Raw genomic sequence first — 25,135 nt, 5'->3', positions numbered from 1 at the left:
CTATCAACACTACCACTAGCTATGAATAGCTATCAACACTATCTATCACTAGCTATCAACACTATCTATCACTAGCTATCACCACTATCTATCACTAGCTATCAACACTATCAATAGCTATCAACACTATCTATCACTAGCTATCAACAATATCTATCAATAGCTGTCAACCAAATCTATCACTAGCTATCAACACTATCTATCACTAGCTATCAACACTATCACTAGCTATCAGCACTATCTATCACTAGATCTCAACACTATCTATCACTAGATATCAACACTATCTATCACTAGATATCAACACTATCTATCACTAGATATCAACACTATCTATCACTATCTATCAACACTATCTATCACTAGCTATCAACTCTATCACTAGCTATCAACTCTATCTCAGCTCTGGGTCAGAAAGCCCAGTAGTATAGTGGTTCTCTCTCAGCTCTGGGTCAGAAAGCCCAGTAGTGTAGTGGTTTTCTCTCAGCTCTGGGTCAGACAGCCCAGTAGTGTAGTGGTTTTCTCTCAGCTCCCAGCCCTGTAGTTATTAGATACTAATTGTCTACTGATTGTCTACTAATTAGTTGATGATGTAATTGGAGTAGTCAATCGTATCTCACAACTCATCGTTAAGTTCCTTCGCTCATTCACACACATTGTTCAAAGTTAAAACAACCCCAACAGATGAAAATGCCCATCATGGGCTGAGAGACATCACCACTAGACCCATCACTCCCATCACCACTAGACCATCACTCCCATCACCACTAGACCCATCACTCTCATCACTACTAGACCCATCACCACTAGACCCATCACTCCCATCACCACTAGACCCATCACTCCCATCACCACTAGACCCATCACTCCCATCACCAATAGACCCATCACTCTCATCACCACTAGACCATCACTCCCATCACCACTAGACCCATTACTCTCCATCACCAATAGACCCATCACTCTCATCACCACTAGACCCATCACCACTAGACCCATCACCACTAGACCCATCACTCCCATCACTACTAGACCCATCACTCCCATCACCACTAGACCCATCACTCCCATCACCACTAGACCCATCACCACTAGACCCATCACTCCCATCACCACTAGACCCATCACCACTAGACCCATGACTCTCATCACCACGAGACCATCACTCCCATCACCACGAGACCCATCACCACTAGACCCATCACTACTAGACCCATCACCACTAGACCCATCACTCCCATCACCACTAGACCCATCACCACTAGACCCATCACTCTCCATCACCAATAGACCCATCACTCTCATCACCACTAGACCCATCACCACTAGACCCATCACTCCCATCACCACTAGACCCATCACCACTAGACCCATGACTCTCATCACCACTATACCCATCACTCTCATCACCACTAGACCCATCACCACTAGACCCATCACCACTAGACCCATCACTCCCATCACTACTAGACCCATCACTCCCATCACCACTAGACCCATCACTCCCATCACCACTAGACCCATCACCACTAGACCCATCACTCCCATCACCACTAGACCCATCACCACTAGACCCATGACTCTCATCACCACTATACCCATCACTCTCATCACCACTAGACCCATCACCACTAGACCCATCACTCCCATCACCACTAGACCCATCACCACTAGACCCATGACTCTCATCACCACTATACCCATCACTCTCATCACCACTAGACCCATCACCACTAGACCCATCACTCTCATCACCACTAGACCCATCACCACTAGACCCATCACCACTAGACCCATCACTCCCATCACCACTAGACCCATGACTCTCATCACCACTAGACCCATCACTCCCATCACCACTAGACCCATCACCACTAGACCCATCACTCTCATCACCACTAGACCCATCACCACTAGACCCATCACCACTAGACCCATGACTCTCATCACCACTATACCCATCACTCTCATCACCACTAGACCCATCACCACTAGACCCATCACTCCCATCACCACTAGACCCATCACCACTAGACCCATGACTCTCATCACCACTATACCCATCACTCTCATCACCACTAGACCCATCACCACTAGACCCATCACTCTCATCACCACTAGACCCATCACCACTAGACCCATCACCACTAGACCCATCACTCCCATCACCACTAGACCCATGACTCTCATCACCACTAGACCCATCACTCCCATCACCACTAGACCCATCACCACTAGACCCATCACTCCCATCACCACTATACCCATCACTCCCATCACCACTAGACTCATCACTCCCATCACCACTAGACCCATCACTCCCATCACCACTACACCCAACACCACTAGACCCATGACCCTCATCACCACTATACCCATCACTCCCATCACCACTAGACCTATCACTCTCATCACCACTAGACCCATCACCACTAGACCCATCACTCTCATCACCACTAGACCCATCACTCCCATCACCACTAGACCCATCACCACTAGACCCATCACTCCCATCACCACAATAACCATCACTCCCACCACCACTAGACTCATCACTCCCATCACCACTAGACCCATCACCACTAGACCCATCACTCCCATCACTACTAGACCCATCACTCCCATCACCACTAGACCCACCACCACTAGACCCATCACTCCCATCACCACTAGACCCATCACTCCCATCACCACTAGACCCATCACCACTAGACCCATCACTCCCATCACCACTAGACCCATCACTCCCATCACCACTAGACCCATCACCACTAGACCCATCACTCCAATCACCACTAGACCCATCACTCCCATCACTACTAGACCCATCACTCCCATCACCACTAGACCCATCACTCCCATCACCAATAGACCCATCACCACTAGACCCATCACTCCCATCACCACTAGACCCAACACCACTAGACCCATGACTCTCATCACCACTATACCCATCACTCCCATCACCACTAGACCCATCACCACTAGACCCATGACTCTCATCACCACTCGACCCATCACCACTAGACCCATCACTCTCATCACCACTAGACCCATCACTCCCATCACTACTAGACCCATCACCACTAGACCCATCACTCCCATCACCACAATAACCATCACTCCCACCACCACTAGACTCATCACTCCCATCACCACTAGACCCATCACTCCCATCACCACTAGACCCATCACTCCCATCACCACTAGACCCATCACTCCCATCACTACTAGACTGATCACTCCCATCACCACTAGACCCATCACTCCCATCACCACTAGACCCATCACCACTAGACCCATCACTCCCATCACCACTAGACCCATCACTCCCATCACCACTAGACCCATCACTCCCATCACCACTAGACGCATCACTTTCATCACCACTAGACCCATCACTCCCATCACCACTAGGCCCATCACCACTAGACCCATCACTCCCATCACCACTAGACCCATCACCACTAGACCCATCACTCCCATCACCACTAGACCCATCACTCCCATCACTACTAGACCCATCACTCCCATCACCACTAGACCCATCACTCCCATCACCACTAGACCCATCACTCCCATCACTACTAGACTGATCACTCCAATCCCCACTAGACCCATCACCACTAGACCCATCACTCCCATCACCACGAGACCCATCACCACTAGACCCATCACTCCCACAGCTGCGATGATCTCAAAGGAAAAGGAGAGAAGGAGTGCAGATCAGCAACGCATCACAGAATCAGCAACCTCAGAATCAGCGACCTCAGCTGACTCCCACCTGGAAAACAGAAGTGGGGGACTGACTCAAAAGCCATAACAACTGTTGCTGAGGGAACATGCAGCACCACAATCATACATGTTGGAAGTTCAACATGGGTCTGTCCACAGGAACAGATATCACCTCATCTATATGGATGGACCTGAGAACAACAAAGCTGCACAAGAGAAGATTCAAGTGTCTTCCCCAGTCCGACACATCGCATTGCCAGAACTACCAACAAGGTCATCCTGGATGTACCTGCTACACCCAGAACAAGGTCAGAACCACCAACACCCAAGGTCAGAACCACCAACACCCAAGGTCAGAACCACCAACACCCAAGGTCATCCTGGATGTACCTGCTCAGAATAATCCCTTCAGGTCTGTTGAGACAAAATCAGAATAAACCCTTCAGGTCTGCTGAGACAAAGGCAGTCTATTCTTTGTTCTGTGAAAAGGAGAGATGTGGTGTTATTTGCATATTGCAACCTGATTGGTCATATGCTAATGAGGGCCTGTGAGAAAGTAGGGGCATGAGAAAAGCATCTCTCTCTCTCGCTCGCTCTCAAAAAGGTCATGTTAACTGACTGATATCTAAACCTGTTAACCTCAGACCTTATTCCAAAACCCTATTCTTTCCCCATAGGGATGGCTGAACGAAAAATAGGTAATTTATATCCAGGTTTCAGGACTACAAATTGGCAAACTCTACTGTGGCAAAATTGGTTCCTGTTTCAGTCATGTCTTTGGTCAGGTTTGCGTGGGTCAAACGAAAACACCCTAATGATTGGTTGACAATAGATCCTCCCACAATGCAGCGATGGCTTCAGGGTCAACTGCAGAAACTTGCAGCCGACTGCAGTCAGAACTTCATGACCTTTGATCACATGATTTTTGTAAAGTTCATGGAGTCAATATGTAGGTGCAAGTCGGACAATTTTTATTCCCATAATGCAACACACTTTAAAAGACTGTGACCAACATGGTGGTGACCACCTTTGATAAAAGTAATCTGCTCGAACGCGTCCAACAAGTAGACCCAGAGCCAGCTGTTCCCTCTCTTGCGTGAGCATGACAGATATTATGGAGGAACCAGGAGCTCACACGGGAAAAGCAGAAAGAGGAAACTTACACTGACAGGAACATTGACAACAAAAAAATTATCCAATGGTAAAACGGCCCGAGTAAAACTCTTATTTATCCACCATCTTTGGGGTTAATATTGCCCAGCGGTGCAAAACGAACTGCACGGTGGTCATGTGATGTACACGGAAGTGTAACTCCTCTGCACCGCAGTTGTCAGTACCTTGCAGAGTTGTAGAACCGGTCTACACCGTTAACGTCTAAGTAGTATATTGAAACAGCTGGTTAATGTAGCCTAGGTTAGTAGTCAGCTCGTATCTAGTCGTCTCTGCGGTCATGTTATTGTTGAGTGTTGTTAGTAGTGTATGTCTGCTCCTAGCGACACTACAGGCGGTACAATGTGACGCCGAATTGAACACATCTACAGGTTTGTTACCGTTGGTCTCTTGGCATTTCCTACGGGTCTGTATGGGCTACTACTGTGTCAGACCAGTTTGTGCTTGTTTCAGGTGAGAATACCGGACAACTCGGGAAGTATTCGGTGCAGCTCGTGACTAACTCGTCCAACGGCACCGACCTAACCTACGGCTTCGTCTCGTGCGGGGTGGCCGTTCTGTTTTACGGTTCTAACTTTGTCCCCGTGAAGAAGATACCCACCGGAGACGGTAAGGACGAAGCGAGACAAATGTATAATGAGTTCAACGCCTTCAGAACTAACGTTAGCTAGTTTACTCAACGTGTTAACCGGGGACGGGTTAAACGGCTTTAAAAGACGACACTTGGTTTATTCCTGGTGTTTCGTGGGTCTGGTAACTTGACATTGTTTAACCTTCTTTCCTGTACATTACATGTTATGTGTTCTGAACTTTCCACTGTTCCCGAGACTTTCCAAACGCAACTTTCCTTATTGTGTAATACTTATCGATCACTGATTGATTAGGCTACGTCATCACTAATCAATGATCCTGTTTAGTAAGAAAGGCATTTGCCAAACCAAGAAATACCATGAATAGAGCTCATGTGATTCCTTATTATACATTGTATCCCCCCCACACACACAGCCTATTTATATCTGAACATTTCCAAAACACTGTGTCCTGCTGAATGCACCCCAAGTGTGTCCAACTCACCTTTGCTACGGCTGTTGGCAGTGTGGTACCGCAGGTGTATGTGACCAATAACATTTGATTTGTTGTGTGTGTGTGTTGCAGGTCTGTTCTTCCAGTGGGTGCTGTGTGCAGCAGTCTGGAGCGTATCTCTGGTGGTCAACATTATTCTGGGGTCTCCCACCTTCTGGCCGCTAGCCATGCTGGGGGGGGCCATCTGGGCTACAGGTCAGTATACCTCTAGCCATGCTGGGGGGGGGGGGGCGGCGGCATCTGGGCTACAGGTCAGTATACCTCTAGCCATGCTGGGGGGGGGCGGCATCTGGGCTACAGGTCAGTATACCTCTAGCCATGCTGGGGGAGGGGCGGGGCGGGGCCCTTTGGGCTACAGGTAAGTATTTAATCTGTGTGTGTGTAGGTAACATCACGGTGGTCCCCATAGTGAAAACCATCGGTCTGGGTCTGGGCCTCCTCATCTGGGCCTCTTTCAACCTCCTCATTGGTTGGGCAAGCTCCAGGTACGCGCGCACACACAACTCACGCACACACACCGCACACACACCAGCCAAACCTAGAGATACACACACACACACACACCTCACACACCCTTACAATACACTGTGTGTGTATCTCTAGGTTTGGCTGGTTTGGGATCGATGCTGAGGAAGTTTCTAACCCAACACTCAACTACTGTGGAGCAGGATGCTGTCTGCTCAGGTAATGAGGGGTGTTTTTGTGGTGGTGGGGCGTAGCGGGGGGAGTATAACGGGGTGTGTAACGTGTAGGGATGTGTAACAGGGTGTTTGGTGGTGTGTAACAGGGTGTTTGGTGTGTAACATGGTGTGTAACATGGTGTGTAACATGGTGTTTGGTGGTGTGTAACAGGGTGTGGAACAGGGTGTTTGGTGGTGTGTAACAGGGTGTTTGGTGGTGTGGAACAGGGTGTTTGGTGGTGTGGAACAGGGTGTTTGGTGGTGTGGAACAGGGTGTTTGGTGGTGTGGAACAGGGTGTTTGGTGGTGTGGAACAGGGTGTGGAACAGGGTGTTTGGTGGTGTGTAACAGGGTGTGGAACAGGGTGTTTGGTGGTGTGTAACAGGGTGTGGAACAGGGTGTTTGGTGGTGTGTAACAGGGTGTGGAACAGGGTGTTTGGTGGTGTGTAACAGGGTGTGGAACAGGGTGTTTGGTGGTGTGTAACAGGGTGTGGAACAGGGTGTTTGGTGGTGTGGAACAGGGTGTTTGGTGGTGTGGAACAGGGTGTTTGGTGGTGTGGAACAGGGTGTGGAACAGGGTGTTTGGTGGTGTGTAACAGGGTGTGGAACAGGGTGTTTGGTGGTGTGTAACAGGGTGTGGAACAGGGTGTTTGGTGGTGTGTAACAGGGTGTTTGGTGTGTAACAGGGTGTGTAACAGGGTGTTTGGTGGTGTGTAACAGGGTGTGGAACAGGGTGTTTGGTGGTGTGTAACAGGGTGTGGAACAGGGTGTTTGGTGGTGTGTAACAGGGTGTGGAACAGGGTGTTTGGTGGTGTGGAACAGGGTGTGGAACAGGGTGTTTGGTGGTGTGGAACAGGGTGTTTGGTGGTGTGGAACAGGGTGTGGAACAGGGTGTTTGGTGGTGTGGAACAGGGTGTTTGGTGGTGTGGAACAGGGTGTGGAACAGGGTGTTTGGTGGTGTGTAACAGGGTGTTTGGTGTGTAACAGGGTGTGGAACAGGGTGTTTGGTGGTGTGGAACAGGGTGTTTGGTGGTGTGGAACAGGGTGTGGAACAGGGTGTTTGGTGGTGTGGAACAGGGTGTGGAACAGGGTGTTTGGTGGTGTGGAACAGGGTGTGGAACAGGGTGTTTGGTGGTGTGGAACAGGGTGTGGAACAGGGTGTGGAACATGGTGTGTAACAGGGTGTTTGGCGGTGTGTAACAGTGTGGGTAACATGGTGTGTAACAGGGTGTTTGGTGGTGTGTAACAGTGTGGGTAACATGGTGTGTAACAGGGTGTTTGGCGGTGTGTAACAGTGTGGGTAACAGGGTGTTTGGTGGGTAACAGGGTGTTTGGTGGTGTGGAACAGGGTGTTTGGTGGTGTGTAACAGTGTGGGTAACAGGGTGTTTGGTGGGTAACAGGGTGTTTGGTGGGTAACAGGGTGTTTGGTGGTGTGGAACAGGGTGTTTGGTGGTGTGGAACAGGGTGTTTGGTGGTGTGGAACAGGGTGTTTGGTGGTGTGGAACAGGGTGTTTGGTGGTGTGGAACAGGGTGTTTGGTGTGTAACATGGTGTGTAACATGGTGTGTAACAGGGTGTTTGGCGGTGTGTAACAGTGTGGGTAACAGGGTGTTTGGTGGGTAACCGGGTGTTTGGTGGTGTGGAACAGGGTGTTTGGTGGTGTGGAACAGGGTGTTTGGTGGTGTGGAACAGGGTGTTTGGTGTGTAACATGGTGTGTAACAGGGTGTGTAACAGTGTGTGTAACGGTGTTTGGTGGGTAACAGGGTGTTTGGTGGGTAACAGGGTGTTTGGTGGTGTGTAACAGGGTGTGGAACGGTGTTTGGTGTGTAACATGGTGTGTAACATGGTGTGTAACATGGTGTTTGGTGGTGTGTAACAGGGTGTGGAACAGGGTGTTTGGTGGTGTGTAACAGGGTGTTTGGTGGTGTGGAACAGGGTGTTTGGTGGTGTGTAACAGGGTGTGGAACAGGGTGTTTGGTGGTGTGTAACAGGGTGTGGAACAGGGTGTTTGGTGGTGTGTAACAGGGTGTGGAACAGGGTGTTTGGTGGTGTGTAACAGGGTGTGGAACAGGGTGTTTGGTGGTGTGTAACAGGGTGTGGAACAGGGTGTTTGGTGGTGTGGAACAGGGTGTTTGGTGGTGTGTAACAGGGTGTGGAACAGGGTGTTTGGTGGTGTGTAACAGGGTGTGGAACAGGGTGTTTGGTGTGGAACAGGGTGTGGAACAGGGTGTTTGGTGTGTAACAGGGTGTGGAACAGGGTGTTTGGTGTGGAACAGGGTGTGGAACAGGGTGTTTGGTGTGGAACAGGGTGTTTGGTGGTGTGTAACAGGGTGTGGAACAGGGTGTTTGGTTGTGTGTAACAGGGTGTGGAACAGAGTGTTTGGTGGTGTGGAACAGGGTGTTTGGTGGTGTGGAACAGGGTGTTTGGTGGTGTGGAACAGGGTGTTTGGTGGTGTGTAACAGGGTGTGGAACAGGGTGTTTGGTGGTGTGTAACAGGGTGTGGAACAGGGTGTTTGGTGGTGTGGAACAGGGTGTTTGGTGGTGTGGAACAGGGTGTTTGGTGGTGTGTAACAGGGTGTTTGGTGTGTAACAGGGTGTGGAACAGGGTGTTTGGTGGTGTGGAACAGGGTGTTTGGTGGTGTGGAACAGGGTGTGGAACAGGGTGTTTGGTGGTGTGGAACAGGGTGTTTGGTGGTGTGGAACAGGGTGTGGAACAGGGTGTTTGGTGGTGTGGAACAGGGTGTGGAACAGGGTGTGTAACATGGTGTGTAACAGGGTGTTTGGCGGTGTGTAACAGTGTGGGTAACATGGTGTGTAACAGGGTGTTTGGCGGTGTGTAACAGTGTGGGTAACAGGGTGTTTGGTGGTGTGGAACAGGGTGTTTGGTGGTGTGTAACAGTGTGGGTAACAGGGTGTTTGGTGGGTAACAGGGTGTTTGGTGGGTAACAGGGTGTTTGGTGGTGTGGAACAGGGTGTTTGGTGGTGTGGAACAGGGTGTTTGGTGGTGTGGAACAGGGTGTTTGGTGGTGTGGAACAGGGTGTTTGGTGGTGTGGAACAGGGTGTTTGGTGTGTAACATGGTGTGTAACAGGGTGTTTGGCGGTGTGTAACAGTGTGGGTAACAGGGTGTTTGGTGGGTAACAGGGTGTTTGGTGGTGTGGAACAGGGTGTTTGGTGGTGTGGAACAGGGTGTTTGGTGGTGTGGAACAGGGTGTTTGGTGGTGTGGAACAGGGTGTTTGGTGGTGTGGAACAGGGTGTTTGGTGGTGTGGAACAGGGTGTGGAACAGGGTGTTTGGTGTGTAACATGGTGTGTAACATGGTGTGTAACAGGGTGTGTAACAGTGTGTGTAACAGTGTGTGTAACGGTGTTTGGTGGGTAACAGGGTGTTTGGTGGGTAACAGGGTGTTTGGTGGGTAACAGGGTGTTTGGTGGTGTGGAACAGGGTGTTTGGTGGTGTGGAACAGGGTGTTTGGTGGTGTGGAACAGGGTGTTTGGTGTGTAACATGGTGTGTAACAGGGTGTGTGGTGGTGTGGAACAGGGTGTTTGGTGTGTAACATGGTGTGTAACAGGGTGTTTGGCGGTGTGTAACAGTGTGTGTAACGGTGTTTGGTGGGTAACAGGGTGTTTGGTGGTGTGTAACAGGGTGTTTGGTGTGTAACATGGTGTGTAACAGGGTGTGTGGTGGTGTGGAACAGGGTGTTTGGTGTGTAACATGGTGTGTAACATGGTGTGTAACAGGGTGTTTGGCGGTGTGTAACAGTGTGTGTAACGGTGTTTGGTGTGGAACAGGGTGTTTGGTGTGTAACAGGGTGTTTGGTGTGTAACATGGTGTGTAACAGGGTGTGTGGTGGTGTGGAACAGGGTGTTTGGTGTGTAACATGGTGTGTAACATGGTGTGTAACAGGGTGTTTGGTGGTTTGGTGGTGTGTAACAGGGTGTGTAACAGGGTGTTTGGTGGTGTGGAACAGGGTGTGGAACAGGGTGTGTGGTGGTGTGTAACAGGGTGTGTGGTGGTGTGGAACAGGGTGTTTGGTGTGGAACAGGGTGTTTGGTGTGTAACATGGTGTGTAACAGGGTGTGTGGTGGTGTGTAACAGGGTGTTTGGTGGTGTGGAACAGGGTGTTTGGTGGTGTGTAACAGGGTGTTTGGTGTGTAACATGGTGTGTAACAGGGTGTGTGGTGGTGTGTAACAGGGTGTTTGGTGGTGTGGAACAGGGTGTTTGGTGTGTAACATGGTGTGGAACAGGGTGTGTGGTGGTGTGTAACAGGGTGTTTGGTGGTGTGGAACAGGGTGTTTGGTGGTGTGGAACAGGGTGTTTGGTGTGTAACATGGTGTGGAACAGGGTGTGTGGTGGTGTGTAACAGGGTGTTTGGTGGTGTGGAACAGGGTGTTTGGTGGTGTGGAACAGGGTGTTTGGTGTGTAACATGGTGTGTAACAGGGTGTGTGGTGGTGTGTAACAGGGTGTTTGGTGGTGTGGAACAGGGTGTTTGGTGTGTAACATGGTGTGGAACAGGGTGTTTGGGGGTGTGGAACAGGGTGTTTTGTGTGTAACAGTGTGTGTAACAGGGTATGTAGTATGTAACATGGTGTGTAACCGTGCTCTCTCTCCTCAGTGCTGTGATCTTCTTCTTTGTGAAGAGTGATGTTCACAGTCAGTCCTCCAGACCAGAAGAGGAGGAGCCACTACTCATAGACGGCGTGAGACACACTGCTGTTCCTAGCCTGAGTCACTCTACAGCAGTCTGGATGCTGATCAATGTGGAGCAGATTTTAATACTGTGTGTGTGTGTGTGTGTGTGTGTGTCCAGTGTGTAAATGCAGATGGTGGGACGTCGTCTGATGACTCGTGGGTTGACACACTAAGACCGCGGACCAAACGACTGGTGTACGTATCTTAACATATGCTCGACACGCTTAACATTTGCAGAGCGGGAGGCTTGCACTGCTTGAACAGAAAATCACTGCCTAGTACAAGAGGATAAAGAGACTGTCAGCCTAGTACAAGAGGATAAAGGGACTGTCAGCCTAGAACAAGAGGATAAAGGGACTGTCAGCCTAGAACGAGGATAAAGGGACTGTCAGCCTAGAACGAGGATAAAGGGACTGTCAGCCTAGAACAAGAGGATAAAGGGACTGTCAGCCTAGTACAAGAGGATAAAGGGACTGTCAGCCTAGTACAAGAGGATAAAGGGACTGTCAGCCTAGTACAAGAGGATAAAGGGACTGTCAGCCTAGTACAAGAGGATAAAGGGACTGTCAGCCTAGTACAAGAGGATAAAGGGACTGTCAGCCTAGTACAAGAGGCTAAAGGGACTGTCAGCCCAGAACAAGAGGATAAAGGGACTGTCACTGCCTAGTAGAAGAGGATAAAGGGACTGTCAGCCTAGTACAAGAGGATAAAGGGACTGTCAGCCTAGTACAAGAGGATAAAGGGACTGTCACTGCCTAGAACAAGAGGATAAAGGGACTGTCAGCCTAGTACAAGAGGATAAAGGGACTGTCAGCCTAGTACAAGAGGATAAAGGGACTGTCAGCCTAGTACAAGAGGATAAAGGGACTGTCAGCCTAGAACAAGAGGATAAAGGGACTGTCAGCCTAGTACAAGAGGATAAAGGGACTGTCAGCCTAGTACAAAAGGATAAAGGGACTGTCAGCCTAGAACAAGAGGATAAAGGGACTGTCAGCCTTGGCACGATGACTACGAGCCAGGCCTATTCACCCAATATCAGTGCTCGACCTCACTAATGCTCTTGTGGCTGAATGGAAGCAAGTCCCCACAGCAATGTTCCAACATCTAGTGGAACGCCTTCCCAGAAGAGTGGAGGCTGTTATAGCAGCTCCATATTAATGCCCGTGATTTTGGAATGAGATGTTAGACAGGCAGGTGCCCACATACTTTTTGGCCAGCTTTTCATTTCTCAGAGTTTTCTAATCTCTCTCCCTCCAGTGGTTCTCTCCTAGCTGTTTTCTAATCTCTCTCCCCTTCTCCCCTCTCTCCCCCTCCAGTGCTTCTCTCATATGCTGTGTTTTCTAATCTCTACCTCTCTCTCTCCCTCCAGTGGTTCTGTCCTAGCTGTGTTTTCTAATCTCTCCCCCCTCTCTCTCTCTCTCCCCCCTCCCCCTCCAGTGGTTCTGTCCTAGCTGTGTTTTCTAATCTCTCTCCCCCCTCTCTCTCTCTCTCCCCCCTCCCCCTCCAGTGGTTCTCTCCTAGCTGTGTTTTCAAATCTCTCCCCCTCTCTCTCTCTCTCCCCCCTCTCCAGTGGTTCTGTCCTAGCTGTGTTTTCTAATCTCTCTCCCCCCTCTCTCTCTCTCTCCCCCCTCTCCCTCCAGTGGTTCTCTCCTAGCTGTGTTTTCTAATCTCTCTCCTCCCTCTCTCTCTCTCCCCCCTCTCCCTCCAGTGGTTCTCTCCTAGCTGTGTTTTCTAATCTCTCCCCCTCTCTCTCTCTCTCCCCCCTCTCCAGTGGTTCTCTCCTAGCTGTGTTTTCTAATCTCTCCCCCCTCTCTCTCTCTCCTCTCTCTCCCTCCAGTGGTTCTCTCCTAGCTGTGTTTTCTAATCTCTCCCCCTCTCTCTCTCTCTCCCCCCTCTCCAGTGGTTCTCTCCTAGCTGTGTTTTCTAATCTCTCTCCCCCTCTCTCTCTCCCCCCTCCCCCTCCAGTGGTTCTGTCCTAGCTGTGTTTTCTAATCTCTCTCCCCTCTCTCTCTCTCTCTCTCTCCCCCCTCTCCCACTCCAGTGGTTCTGTCCTAGCTGTGTTTTCTAATCTCTCTCCCCCTCTCTCTCTCCCCCCTCCCCCTCCAGTGGTTCTGTCCTAGCTGTGTTTTCTAATCTCTCTCCCCCTCTCTCTCTCCCCCTTCCCCCTCCAGTGGTTCTGTCCTAGCTGTGTTTTCTAATCTCTCTCCCCCTCTCTCTCTCCCCCCTCCCCCTCCAGTGGTTCTGTCCTAGCTGTGTTTTCTAATCTCTCTCCCCCTCTCTCTCTCCCCCTTCCCCCTCCAGTGGTTCTGTCCTAGCTGTGTTTTCTAATCTCTCTCTCTCTCCCCCTCTCTCTCTCTCCCCCCTCCCCCTCCAGTGGTTCTGTCCTAGCTGTGTTTTCTAATCTCTCTCCCCCTCCCCCCTCCCCCTCCAGTGGTTCTCTCCTAGCTGTGTTTTCTAATCTCTCTCCCCCCTCTCCCTCCAGTGGTTCTCTCCTAGCTGTGTTTTCTAATCTCTCTCCCCCCTCTCTCTCTCCCCCCTCTCCCTCCAGTGGTTCTCTCCTAGCTGTGTTTTCTAATCTCTCTCTCTCTCCCCCTCTCTCTCTCCCCCCTCCCCCTCCAGTGGTTCTGTCCTAGCTGTGTTTTCTAATCTCTCTCCCCCTCCCCCCTCCCCCTCCAGTGGTTCTCTCCTAGCTGTGTTTTCTAATCTCTCTCCCCCCTCTCCCTCCAGTGGTTCTGTCCTAGCTGTGTTTTCTAATCTCTCCCCTCTCTCTCTCCCCCCTCCCCCTCCAGTGGTTCTGTCCTAGCTGTGTTTTCTAATCTCTCCCCCCTCTCTCTCTCTCTCCCCCCTCCCCCTCCAGTGGTTCTCTCCTAGCTGTGTTTTCTAATCTCTCTCCTCCCTCTCTCTCTCTCTCCCCCCTCCCCCTCCAGTGGTTCTCTCCTAGCTGTGTTTTCTAATCTCTCTCCCCTCTCTCTCTCTCTCCCCCCTCCCCCTCCAGTGGTTCTGTCCTAGCTGTGTTTTCTAATCTCTCTCCCCCCTCTCTCTCTCTCTCCCCCCTCTCCCTCCAGTGGTTCTCTCCTAGCTGTGTTTTCTAATCTCTCTCCCCTCTCTCTCTCTCTCTCCCCCCTCTCCCTCCAGTGGTTCTCTCCTAGCTGTGTTTTCTAATCTCTCCTCCCTCTCTCTCTCTCTCCCCCCTCCCCCTCCAGTGGTTCTCTCCTAGCTGTGTTTTCTAATCTCTCTCCTCCCTCTCTCTCTCTCTCCCCCCTCCCCCTCCAGTGGTTCTCTCCTAGCTGTGTTTTCTAATCTCTCCTCCCTCTCTCTCTCTCTCCCCCCTCTCCCTCCAGTGGTTCTCTCCTAGCTGTGTTTTCTAATCTCTCTCCCCTCCCTCTCTCTCTCTCCCCCCTCCCCCTCCAGTGGTTCTCTCCTAGCTGTGTTTTCTAATCTCCCCCCCCTCTCTCTCCCCCCTCTCCCTCCAGTGGTTCTCTCCTAGCTGTGTTTTCTAATCTCTCTCCCCTCTCTCTCCCCCTCTCTCTCCCCCCCCTCTCCCTCCAGTGGTTCTCTCCTAGCTGTGTTTTCTAATCTCTCCCTCTCTCTCTCTCTCCCCCCTCTCCCTCCAGTGGTTCTCTCCTAGCTGTGTTTTCTAATCTCCCCCCCCTCTCTCTCTCTCTCCCCCCTCTCCCTCCAGTGGTTCTCTCCTAGCTGTGTTTTCTAATCTCTCTCCCCTCTCTCTCCCCCTCTCTCTCCCCCCCCTCTCCCTCCAGTGGTTCTCTCCTAGCTGTGTTTTCTAATCTCTCCCTCTCTCTCTCTCTCCCCCCTCTCCCTCCAGTGGTTCTCTCCTAGCTGTGTTTTCTAATCTCTCTCCCCCTCTCTCTCCCTCCTCTCTCTCTCTCTCTCCCCCCTCTCCCTCCAGAGGTTCTCTCCTAGCTGTGGCAGCAGGTTTGTTGTACGGTACCTCTTTTGTTCCAGTTCTCTACATTAAGAACCACGCAGCACATCATGACAGCCACTTCACCGGGGCAAGCCAGTTTGGTACGTCACAACTGCATTACCCGTCTCTCCCAGTCACAACTGCATTACCCGTCTCTCTCCTTCAGCTGCATTACCCGTCTCTCTCCTTCAGTTGCATTACCCGTCTCTCCCCTTCACCGCTGCATTACCCGTCTCTCCCCCTCACAGCTGCATTACCCGTCTCTCCCCCTCACAGCCGCATTACCCGTCTCTCCCCCTCACAGCCTCATTACCCGTCTCTCCCCCTCACAGCCTCATTACCCGTCTCTCCCCCTCACAGCCTCATTACCCGTCTCTCCCCCTCACAGCCTCATTACCCGTCTCTCCCCCTCACCGCTGCATTACCCGTCTCTCCCCTTCACAGCTGCATTACCCGTCTCTCCCCCTCACAGCCTCATTACCCGTCTCTCCCCCTCACAGCCTCATTACCCGTCTCTCCCCCTCACCGCTGCATTACCCGTCTCTCCCCTTCACAGCTGCATTACCCGTCTCTCCCCTTCACAGCTGCATTACCCGTCTCTCCCCTTCACCGCTGCATTACCCGTCTCTCCCCCTCACAGCCGCATTACCCGTCTCTCCCCCTCACAGCCTCATTACCCGTCTCTCCCCTTCACCGCTGCATTACCCGTCTCTCCCCTTCACAGCTGCATTACCCGTCTCTCCCCTTCACAGCTGCATTACCCGTCTCTCCCCCTCACCGCTGCATTACCCGTCTTTCCCCTTCACCGCTGCATTACCCGTCTCTCCCCCTCACAGCCTCATTACCCGTCTCTCCCCTTCACCGCTGCATTACCCGTCTCTCCCCTTCACAGCTGCATTACCCGTCTCTCCCCTTCACAGCTGCATTACCCGTCTCTCCCCCTCACCGCTGCATTACCCGTCTTTCCCCTTCACCGCTGCATTACCCGTCTCTCCCCCTCACAGCTGCATTACCCGTCTCTCCCCCTCACAGCCTCATTACCCGTCTCTCCCCCTCACTGCTGCATTACCCGTCTCTCCCCCTCACTGCTGCATTACCCGTCTCTCCCCCTCACTGCTGCATTACCCGTCTCTCCCCCTCACAGCCTCATTACCCGTCTCTCCCCCTCACTGCTGCATTACCCGTCTCTCCCCCTCACTGCTGCATTACCCGTCTCTCCCCCTCACTGCTGCATTACCCGTCTCTTCCCCTCACAGATGCATTACCCGTCTCTTCCCCTCACAGATGCATTACCCGTCTCTCCCCTTCACAGCTGCATTACCCGTCACTCTCCTTCACAGCTGCATTACCCGTCTCTCCCCCTCACAGATGCATTACCCGTCTCTCCCCTTCACAGCTGCATTACCCGTCTCTCCCCCTCACAGCTGCATTACCCGTCTCTCCCCTTCACAGCTGCATTACCCGTCTCTCCCCCTCACAGCTGCATTACCCGTCTCTCCCCTTCACAGCTGCATTACCCGTCTCTCCCCTTCACAGCTGCATTACCCGTCTCTTCCCTTCACAGCTGCATTACCCGTCTCTCCCCTTCACAGCTGCATTACCCGTCTCTCCCCTTCACAGCTGCATTACCCGTCTCTCCCCTTCACAGCTGCATTACCCGTCTCTCCCCTTCACTGCTGCATTACCCGTCACTCTCCTTCAGCTGCATTACCCATCTCTCCCCCTCACCGAGAGAGAGATTGGCTTTTGTTTTTGGGCAGAATTATTTGAGATTTTAGTTATTGTTGGAGGTGGGGCGGCAGGGTAGCCTAGTGGTTAGAGCGTTGGACCAGAAGGTTTCAAGTTCAAACCCCCGAGCTGACAAGGTACAAAGCTGTCGTTCTGCCCCTGAACAGGCAGTTAACTGTTCCTAGGCCGTCATTGAAAATAATAATTTGTTCTTAACTGACTTGCCTAGTTAAATAAAGGTAATAAAAAAATAAAAAGGTGCGTCTTGGTTAGTTTAGTGCCTAATCCTGCCTAATGAGCGGGCCGGCCTTGAGCATTATCTTCTTCACATTGAGTTGCATGGTTTGTAAATGGCTTTAAGCTATATGACCGCCATCTAGTGGCCACAATACATTTGTCAAAAGATTCAGTTCATGGCTCCAGCACTGCAGGTGGCGGTAAATCACCAACATCAGCTTTGCACTTTTTTCAAACATCAAAAGAAGAAGAAAATGTACTACTTTCAAATGGAGATACAACGTTACGATCTCTATGGTGATACAATGTTGTGATCTCTATACATCTCTATGGTGCCACCATAACAGCATAGATACAATGTTGTGATCTCTATACATCTCTATGGTGCCACCATAACAGCATAGATACAATGTTGTGATCTCTATACATCTCTATGGTGCCACCATAACAGCATAGATACAATGTTGTGATCTCTATACATCTCTATGGTGCCACCATAACAGCATAGATACAATGTTGTGATCTCTATACATCTCTATGGTGCCACCATAACAGCATAGATACAATGTTGTGATCTCTATACATCTCTATGGTGCCACCATAACAGCATAGATACAATGTTGTGATCTCTATACATCTCTATGGTGCCACCATAATGGCAGGGATACATTGATCTCTATACATCTCTATGGTGCCACCATAACAGCATAGATACAATGTTGTGATCTCTATACATCTCTATGGTGCCACCATAATGGCAGGGATACATTGTGATCTCTATACATCTCTATGGTGCCACCATAACAGCATAGATACAATGTTGTGATCTCTATACATCTCTATGGTGCCACCATAATGGCAGGGATACGTTGTGATCTCTATACATCTCTATCTCCAGCAGCACCTGGCTGATATTTTCTTTCCTCTCTGTGTGTGTGTGTGTCTAGATCTGGACTATGTGTTTGCCCAGTTCAGTGGGATATTCCTGACCAGTACGGTCTACTTCCTGATCTACTGCGCTGCCATGAAGAACACACCTAGAGTCTACCCTAGAGCAATACTACCTGGTACACACACACCTAGAGTCTACCCTAGAGCAATACTACCTGGTACACACACACCTAGAGTCTACCCTAGAGCAATACTACCTGGTACACACACATACACCTAGAGCAATACTACCTGGTACACACACATACACCTAGAGCAATACTACCTGGTACACACACATACACCTAGAGCAATACTACCTGGTACACACACATACACCTAGAGCAATACTACCTGGTACACACACATACACCTAGAGCAATACTACCTGGTACACACACATACACCTAGAGCAATACTACCTGGTACACACACATACACCTAGAGCAATACTACCTGGTACACACACATACACCTAGAGCAATACTACCTGGTACATGCACCTAGAGAGTTGTACTCCCTTGTACACACACCTAGAGAGTTATACTCCCTGGTACACACACACACACACACACACCTAGAGAGTTATACTACCTGATACACACACACCCAGACTAGACTACACTGCCTGGTTAGATTGTTGGGTTATTTACACTGTATTTTCGTCCAGGCTTTGTCTCTGGGGTGATGTGGGGTATTGCTACCTGCTGCTGGTTTCTGGCCAACACCTACCTGAGTGCTGTGGTCAGTTTCCCCATAATAACCACGGTGAGTATTAATACTACAGCGGTACTATATTACTACTACAGCGGTACTATATTAATACCACATTTAGTACTACAGCGGTATATTAATACTACAGCGGTACTATATTAGTACTACATTAGTACTACGGCGGTACTGTGTTAATACTACGGCGGTACTGTGTTAATACTACGGCGATACTATGTTAATACTACAGCGGTACTGTGTTAATACTACAGCGGTACTGTGTTAATACTACAGCGGTACTGTGTTAATACTACAGCGGTACTGTGTTAATACTGCAGCGGTACTGTGTTAATACTACGGCGATACTATGTTAATACTACAGCGGTACTGTGTTAATACTACAGCGGTACTGTGTTAATACTACAGCGGTACTGTGTTAATACTACGGTGATACTATGTTAATACTACAGCGGTACTATATTAATACTACATTAGTACTACAGCGGTACTGTGTTAATACTACGGCGGTACTGTGTTAATACTACGGTGATACTATGTTAATACTACAGCGGTACTGTGTTAATACTACAGCGGTACTGTGTTAATACTACGGTGATACTATGTTAATACTACAGCGGTACTATATTAATACTACATTAGTACTACAGCGGTACTGTGTTAATACTACGGCGGTACTGTGTTAATACTACGGAGGTACTGTGTTAATACTACGGCGATACTGTGTTAATACTACAGCGATACTATGTTAATACTACAGTGGTACTGTGTTAATACTACAGTGGTACTGTGTTAATACTACGGCGGTACTGTGTTAATACTACAGCGGTACTGTGTTAATACTACAGCGGTACTGTGTTAATACTACGGCGGTACTGTGTTAATACTACAGCGGTACTGCGTTAATACTACGGCCGTACTGTGTTAATACTACAGCGGTACAGTGTTAATACTACGGCGGTACTGTGTTAATACTACAGCGGTACTGTGTTAATACTACAGCGGTACTGTGTTGATGCTAGGGCGGTACTGTGTCGATGCTAGGGCGGTACTGTGTTAATGCTACGGCGGTACTGTGTTAATACTACGGCGGTACTGTGTTAATACTACGGCGGTACTGTGTCGATGCTAGGGCGGTACTGTGTCGATGCTAGGGCGGTACTGTGTTAATACTACAGCGGTACTGTGTTAATACTACAGCGGTACTGTGTTGATGCTAGGGCGGTACTGTGTCGATGCTACAGCGGTACTGTGTTAATACTACAGCGGTACTGTGTCGATGCTAGGGCGGTACTGTGTCGATGCTAGGGCGGTACTGTGTCGATGCTACAGCGGTACTGTGTTAATACTACAGCGGTACTGTGTCGATGCTAGGGCGGTACTGTGTTAATACTACGGCGGTACTGTGTTAATACTACAGCGGTACTGTGTCGATGCTAGGGCGGTACTGTGTCGATGCTAGGGCGGTACTGTGTCGATGCTAGGGCGGTACTGTTGTTATTTATTTTACCTTTAAGTCAGTTCGGGGGTTTGAACTTGCAACCTTCCAGTTACTAGTCCAACGCTCTAACCACTAGGCTACCCTGCCGCCCCACTTTACTGTGTTGAGTGTGTGTCTCTGTAGGGTCCTGGTCTGATTGCAGCTCTTTGGGGAGTGGTGGTCTTTAAGGAGGTTAAGGTAGGTAACTGTTCTATTCAAAAATATGTTACCACATATATTACCAAAGCAAACTTATAGAAACATGTTAACCTTTTTCACTTGTGAGTTACAAATATCTCAAACGCATTAAGAAGGCACACCTGCTAATTGAAATGCATTCCTGGTGACTAACTCATGAAACTGGTTGAGAGAATGCCATGCTGTCATCAAGGCAAAGGGTGGCTATTTGAAGAATCTCAAATATATAAAATATATTTTGATTTGTTTAACACTTTTTTGGTTACTACATGATTCCATGTGTTATTTCATGGTTTTGATCTTCACTATTATATTGCAATGTAGAATCCTTGCATCAGTAGATGTCCAAACTTTTGACTGGCATCAGACCTACCAACATGCACGCATTTTGGTACCAACTACACAATTCTTTGTCCATGTACACATTTTTATAAAAAATAAATCCACTGAGTAGATCGAGCAGCTCGAGAATCGGGATGTAACACACAGGCATGTACAGAGTTTGTGTCAACAGACATGGAGATGAATCCATTACTATTAGACGTAGCTACCCGGTGTCTGCCCCTCCTGTTTGTTGTGATGCTGTTTACCGACTGTCAGCTGTATGTAAACACATGGCCAAATCCATTTGGACTCCGTGTGTTGTGGGAAGATAAACACTAATTGTTTCAAGCTAACATTAGAGAACATCAGATGGACATTCAGTGGGCTCTAAAGTGACAGCAGTTCACTCACATTTGCTAGTGAAAGAAATGAAATGCAAATACGAAAAATAACTGGTCTCATTTGTGCGAGTGTGAAATGCATTTAGTTCTGCGTCCCATTAGTTGTATTTCTCCCGTAACATTACGAGGATCACGCAACCTGATAGACTGTAATTATGATTCATGTCACATGTCTTTAGATCCTGGCCTGTGATGTCACAGAGAAGTGTTCTTTAGATCCTGGCCTGTGATGTCACAGAGAAGCGTTCTTTAGATCCTGGCCTGTGATGTCACAGAGAAGTGTTCTTTAGATCCTGGCCTGTGATGTCACAGAGAAGCGTTCTTTAGGTCCTGGCCTGTGATGTCACAGATCATATAAACAGTTTTCACATGGAGACACTGGTTTGGTGCTGGAGATGATGAATATGAGGTTGAGAAGTGGTGGGATAAACGCTGACTGTACTATATCTTGTAAATAACTACGTGGTTGGGACGATGCCCACTAGTCATTTATATATATATCTTGTAAATAAGACTACGTGGTTGGGACGCCGCCCACTAGTCATTTATATAAAGACTAACCCTAACCCATTTATTAGGTTGCTGGACTTCATAAGTCCTTGGCCTTCCAACCTCACTTGTTTTCTTTGGTGCAAATAAAACAGATCAAAACAATGAGCTGATGAGACGCGATTTCGCCGTAGAAAAGCTTCTCTCTCGTCAGGACACTGTTCATGACAGATGAGATCTCATATCAAACACTAGGCTAGTAAATACGTCAATAGGACAACCGACTTCAACAATACCAGTTGCTGAAAACAGCTGGTCAAATGAGAAACATGGGAGGATTTTATTTATTTAACTAGGCAAGTCAGTTAAGAACAAATTAAAGGAAGGAGAAGGAGAAGTGAATGTTCACCTCCTTAGGTCCTCAGATAGCAGAAGTGAATGTTCACCTCCTTAGGTCCTCAGATAGCAGAAGGAGAAGTGAATGTTCACCTCCTTAGGTCCTCAGATAGCAGAAGTGAATGTTCACCTCCTTAGGTCCTCAGATAGCAGCAGAAGTGAATGTTCACCTCCTTAGGTCCTCAGATAGCAGAAGAAGTGAATGTTCACCTCCTTAGGTCCTCAGATAGGAGAAGTTAATGTTCACCTCCTTAGGTCCTCAGATAGGAGAAGTGAATGTTCACCTCCTTAGGTCCTCAGATAGGAGACGAAGTGAATGTTCACCTCCTTAAATCCTCAGATAGGAGACGAAGTGAATGTTCACCTCCTTAGGTCCTCAGATAGGAGACGAAGTGAATGTTCACCTCCTTAGGTCCTCAGATAGCAGAAGGAGAAGTGAATGTTCACCACCTTAGGTCCTCAGATAGGAGAAGTGAATGTTCACCTTAGGTCCTCAGATAGGAGAAGGGAATGTTCACCACCTTAGGTCCTCAGATAGGAGAAGGGAATGTTCACCACCTTAGGTCCTCAGATAGCAGAAGGAGAAGTGAATGTTCACCACCTTAGGTCCTCAGATAGCAGAAGGAGAAGGGAATGTTCACCACCTTAGGTCCTCAGATAGCAGAAGGAGAAGGGAATGTTCACTACCTTAGGTCGTCAGATAGGAGAAGGAGAAGGGAATGTTCACCACCTTAGGTCCTCAGATGGCAGAAGGAGAAGGGAATGTTCACCACCTTAGGTCCTCAGATAGCAGAAGGAGAAGGGAATGTTCACTACCTTAGGTCCTCAGATAGCAGAAGGAGAAGGGAATGTTCACTACCTTAGGTCCTCAGATAGCAGAAGGAGAAGGGAATGTTCATCACCTTAGGTCCTCAGATGCTGCAACAACAGTAAAATAATGCTAGCTGCCACCTTCAGAGGTGTGCAACATCTTTACTACCTGTCCGTCTGGTATTACCCCTTAGAATGCCCTTCTAGCCAATCAGAATTGAATAGTATTCAACAATGCCGTGGCATAATTAAGCAATAATGCCAGAGAAGGGTGTGGTATATGGTCAATCGCTTATATTGCTTAAATGACCTCTCCTCTTGTCCTCAGGGTTGGTGTAACTTCCTCATCCTGGGCATGGCGTTCTCATTGGTTCTCGCTGGAGCCCTGCTAACAGCCTTCTCCAAGGTGTGACACACACCTGGTCTAAGGTGTTATGACTTTCCGCCAGACACTCAGGGAACCAGGATGAGGATGGTTACTGTACTCCAAAAGGGAACTGTCTTTTCACCTAGTTTCTAACTAGAAATTATTTCCATAGTCTCTTAATATTTTAATGTTTGATAAAATTATTTGTCTATTTCCATGAATTCATCTCAAAGGGATACTATTTTTTATGAAGTTATCTAATGTGATACCAGTGGATGAAGAGGTTTAACTGTAGAGTCAATACTTCCTGTTGATCCGGCCATCCAATGTACGGGAAATTGCAAGTCAACCTGCAAAGTAAACACTTCTAAGATCAACATGACTAAACTAGAAAAAGGTAAATTTGTTGAAGAAAATGCGTGGGCTTTCAGCTCTATGAAAGGTTTTGTAGCCTACCATAGCCATTTGATATGTTGAATAATTATATAAAAGGCGTTGTTGGGTTCTGAGAATATGAAATATACTTATTCATGTCACTGAGGGTAATGTATAACGTTTACATTATGTCAGGATATGTCACTGAGGGAGGGAGGGTAATGTATAACGTTTACATTATGTCAGGATATGTCACTGAGGGTAATTTATAATGTTTACATTATGTCAGGATATGTCACTGAGGGAGGGAGGGTAATGTATAACGTTTACATTATGTCACTGAGGGAGGGTAATGTAACGTTTACATTATGTCAGGATATGTCACTGGGGGAGGGAGGGTAATGTATAACATTTACATTGTCAGGATATGTCACTGAGGGTAATGTATAACATTTACATTATGTCAGGATATGTCACTGAGGGAGGGAGGGTAGTATAACGTTTACATTATGTCAGGATATGTCACTGAGGGAGGGAGGGTAATGTATAACGTTTACATTATGTCACTGAGGGAGGGTAATGTATAACATTTACATTATGTCATTGAGGGAGGGAGGGTAATGTATAACGTTTACATTATGTCAGGATATGTCACTGAGGGAGGGAGGGTAATGTATAACGTTTACATTATGTCACTGGGGGAGGGAGGGTAATGTATAAGGTTTACATTATGTCACTGAGGGAGGGAGGGTAATGTATAACGTTTACATTATGTCAGGATATGTTATTGTTTGCCATTGGGGATCCTCTGCGAGGAGAAGAGACAGTCTGGTACCAGTCACCATGACAGCCGTGAGTTGGGGAGGAGTGAGCCATTTGGGGTTAGAGGTCAGACGAAGTGAGGAAGAACAGATATCACCAAGGTTCTGCCTAGCAACAGAGCTGCATTGGCTGTTCAGATGTGTAGGAGACTCGGCATAGGAGGAAGGGTTAAATATCAGTGCTGTGAATGTTTTTGTTGGTTCAGCTGTTCGATCATTTGGGATGAATAAACTTGGTTTAAGCTTTCACAGTGTCCGTTGAGTTCTTACTCTGATATTTAGAACCAGTAGTAGGAGTTGGGATTATGCCGGTTAATTGTTTAGTTAGCTAGATGTCTAAACAGAACACTTCACCAGATGAATACAGGACCCATCAAGTTAGCCAGGTGTGATTACAGCCATCTATTGTATTTCATGAACATGTCTAGACAATGTTTTTACCTGGAGTTTTCCCTTATTGTAGGTTACTACTTTGACCACTATTAGTCTTAATCTTTGGTTGTTTACTACACTACTCACTCTGTTTAGAACATGGCCTCATATGTGAATCCTTAAAGAGATG

The 25,135-nt window shown here is 48.5% G+C and overlaps 1 protein-coding gene across 2 annotated transcripts; it reads left to right on the top strand.

Annotated features, from left to right (window-relative positions):
* Positions 1 to 4,943: 4,943 nt before the first annotated feature.
* On the top strand, positions 4,944 to 24,820 carry LOC110513435 (transmembrane protein 144). Of its 2 annotated transcripts, none has more exons than XM_036972008.1 (13): positions 4,944 to 5,276; positions 5,359 to 5,514; positions 6,061 to 6,183; positions 6,374 to 6,473; positions 6,592 to 6,672; positions 11,287 to 11,371; positions 11,482 to 11,558; positions 15,271 to 15,389; positions 18,201 to 18,404; positions 18,854 to 18,951; positions 20,537 to 20,590; positions 23,339 to 23,982; positions 24,474 to 24,820. In XM_036972008.1, exons 1-12 carry the CDS (start codon positions 5,186 to 5,188, stop codon positions 23,420 to 23,422), a joined length of 1,272 nt encoding a protein of 423 aa, XP_036827903.1. In that variant the 5' UTR covers positions 4,944 to 5,185; the 3' UTR covers positions 23,423 to 23,982; positions 24,474 to 24,820. The 2 variants fall into 2 exon arrangements, with proteins under 2 accessions (XP_036827903.1, XP_036827904.1); XM_036972009.1 differs by having other exon boundaries at positions 4,945 to 5,276; positions 18,201 to 18,320.
* The last annotated feature ends 315 nt before the right edge of the window (positions 24,821 to 25,135 follow it).

The sequence above is a fragment of the Oncorhynchus mykiss genome, unplaced genomic scaffold, assembly GCF_013265735.2.
Source record: "Oncorhynchus mykiss isolate Arlee unplaced genomic scaffold, USDA_OmykA_1.1 un_scaffold_87, whole genome shotgun sequence".
NCBI classification, from domain to species: Eukaryota; Metazoa; Chordata; class Actinopteri; order Salmoniformes; family Salmonidae; genus Oncorhynchus; species Oncorhynchus mykiss.
This window is presented reverse-complemented; position numbering and strand designations above follow the sequence as displayed.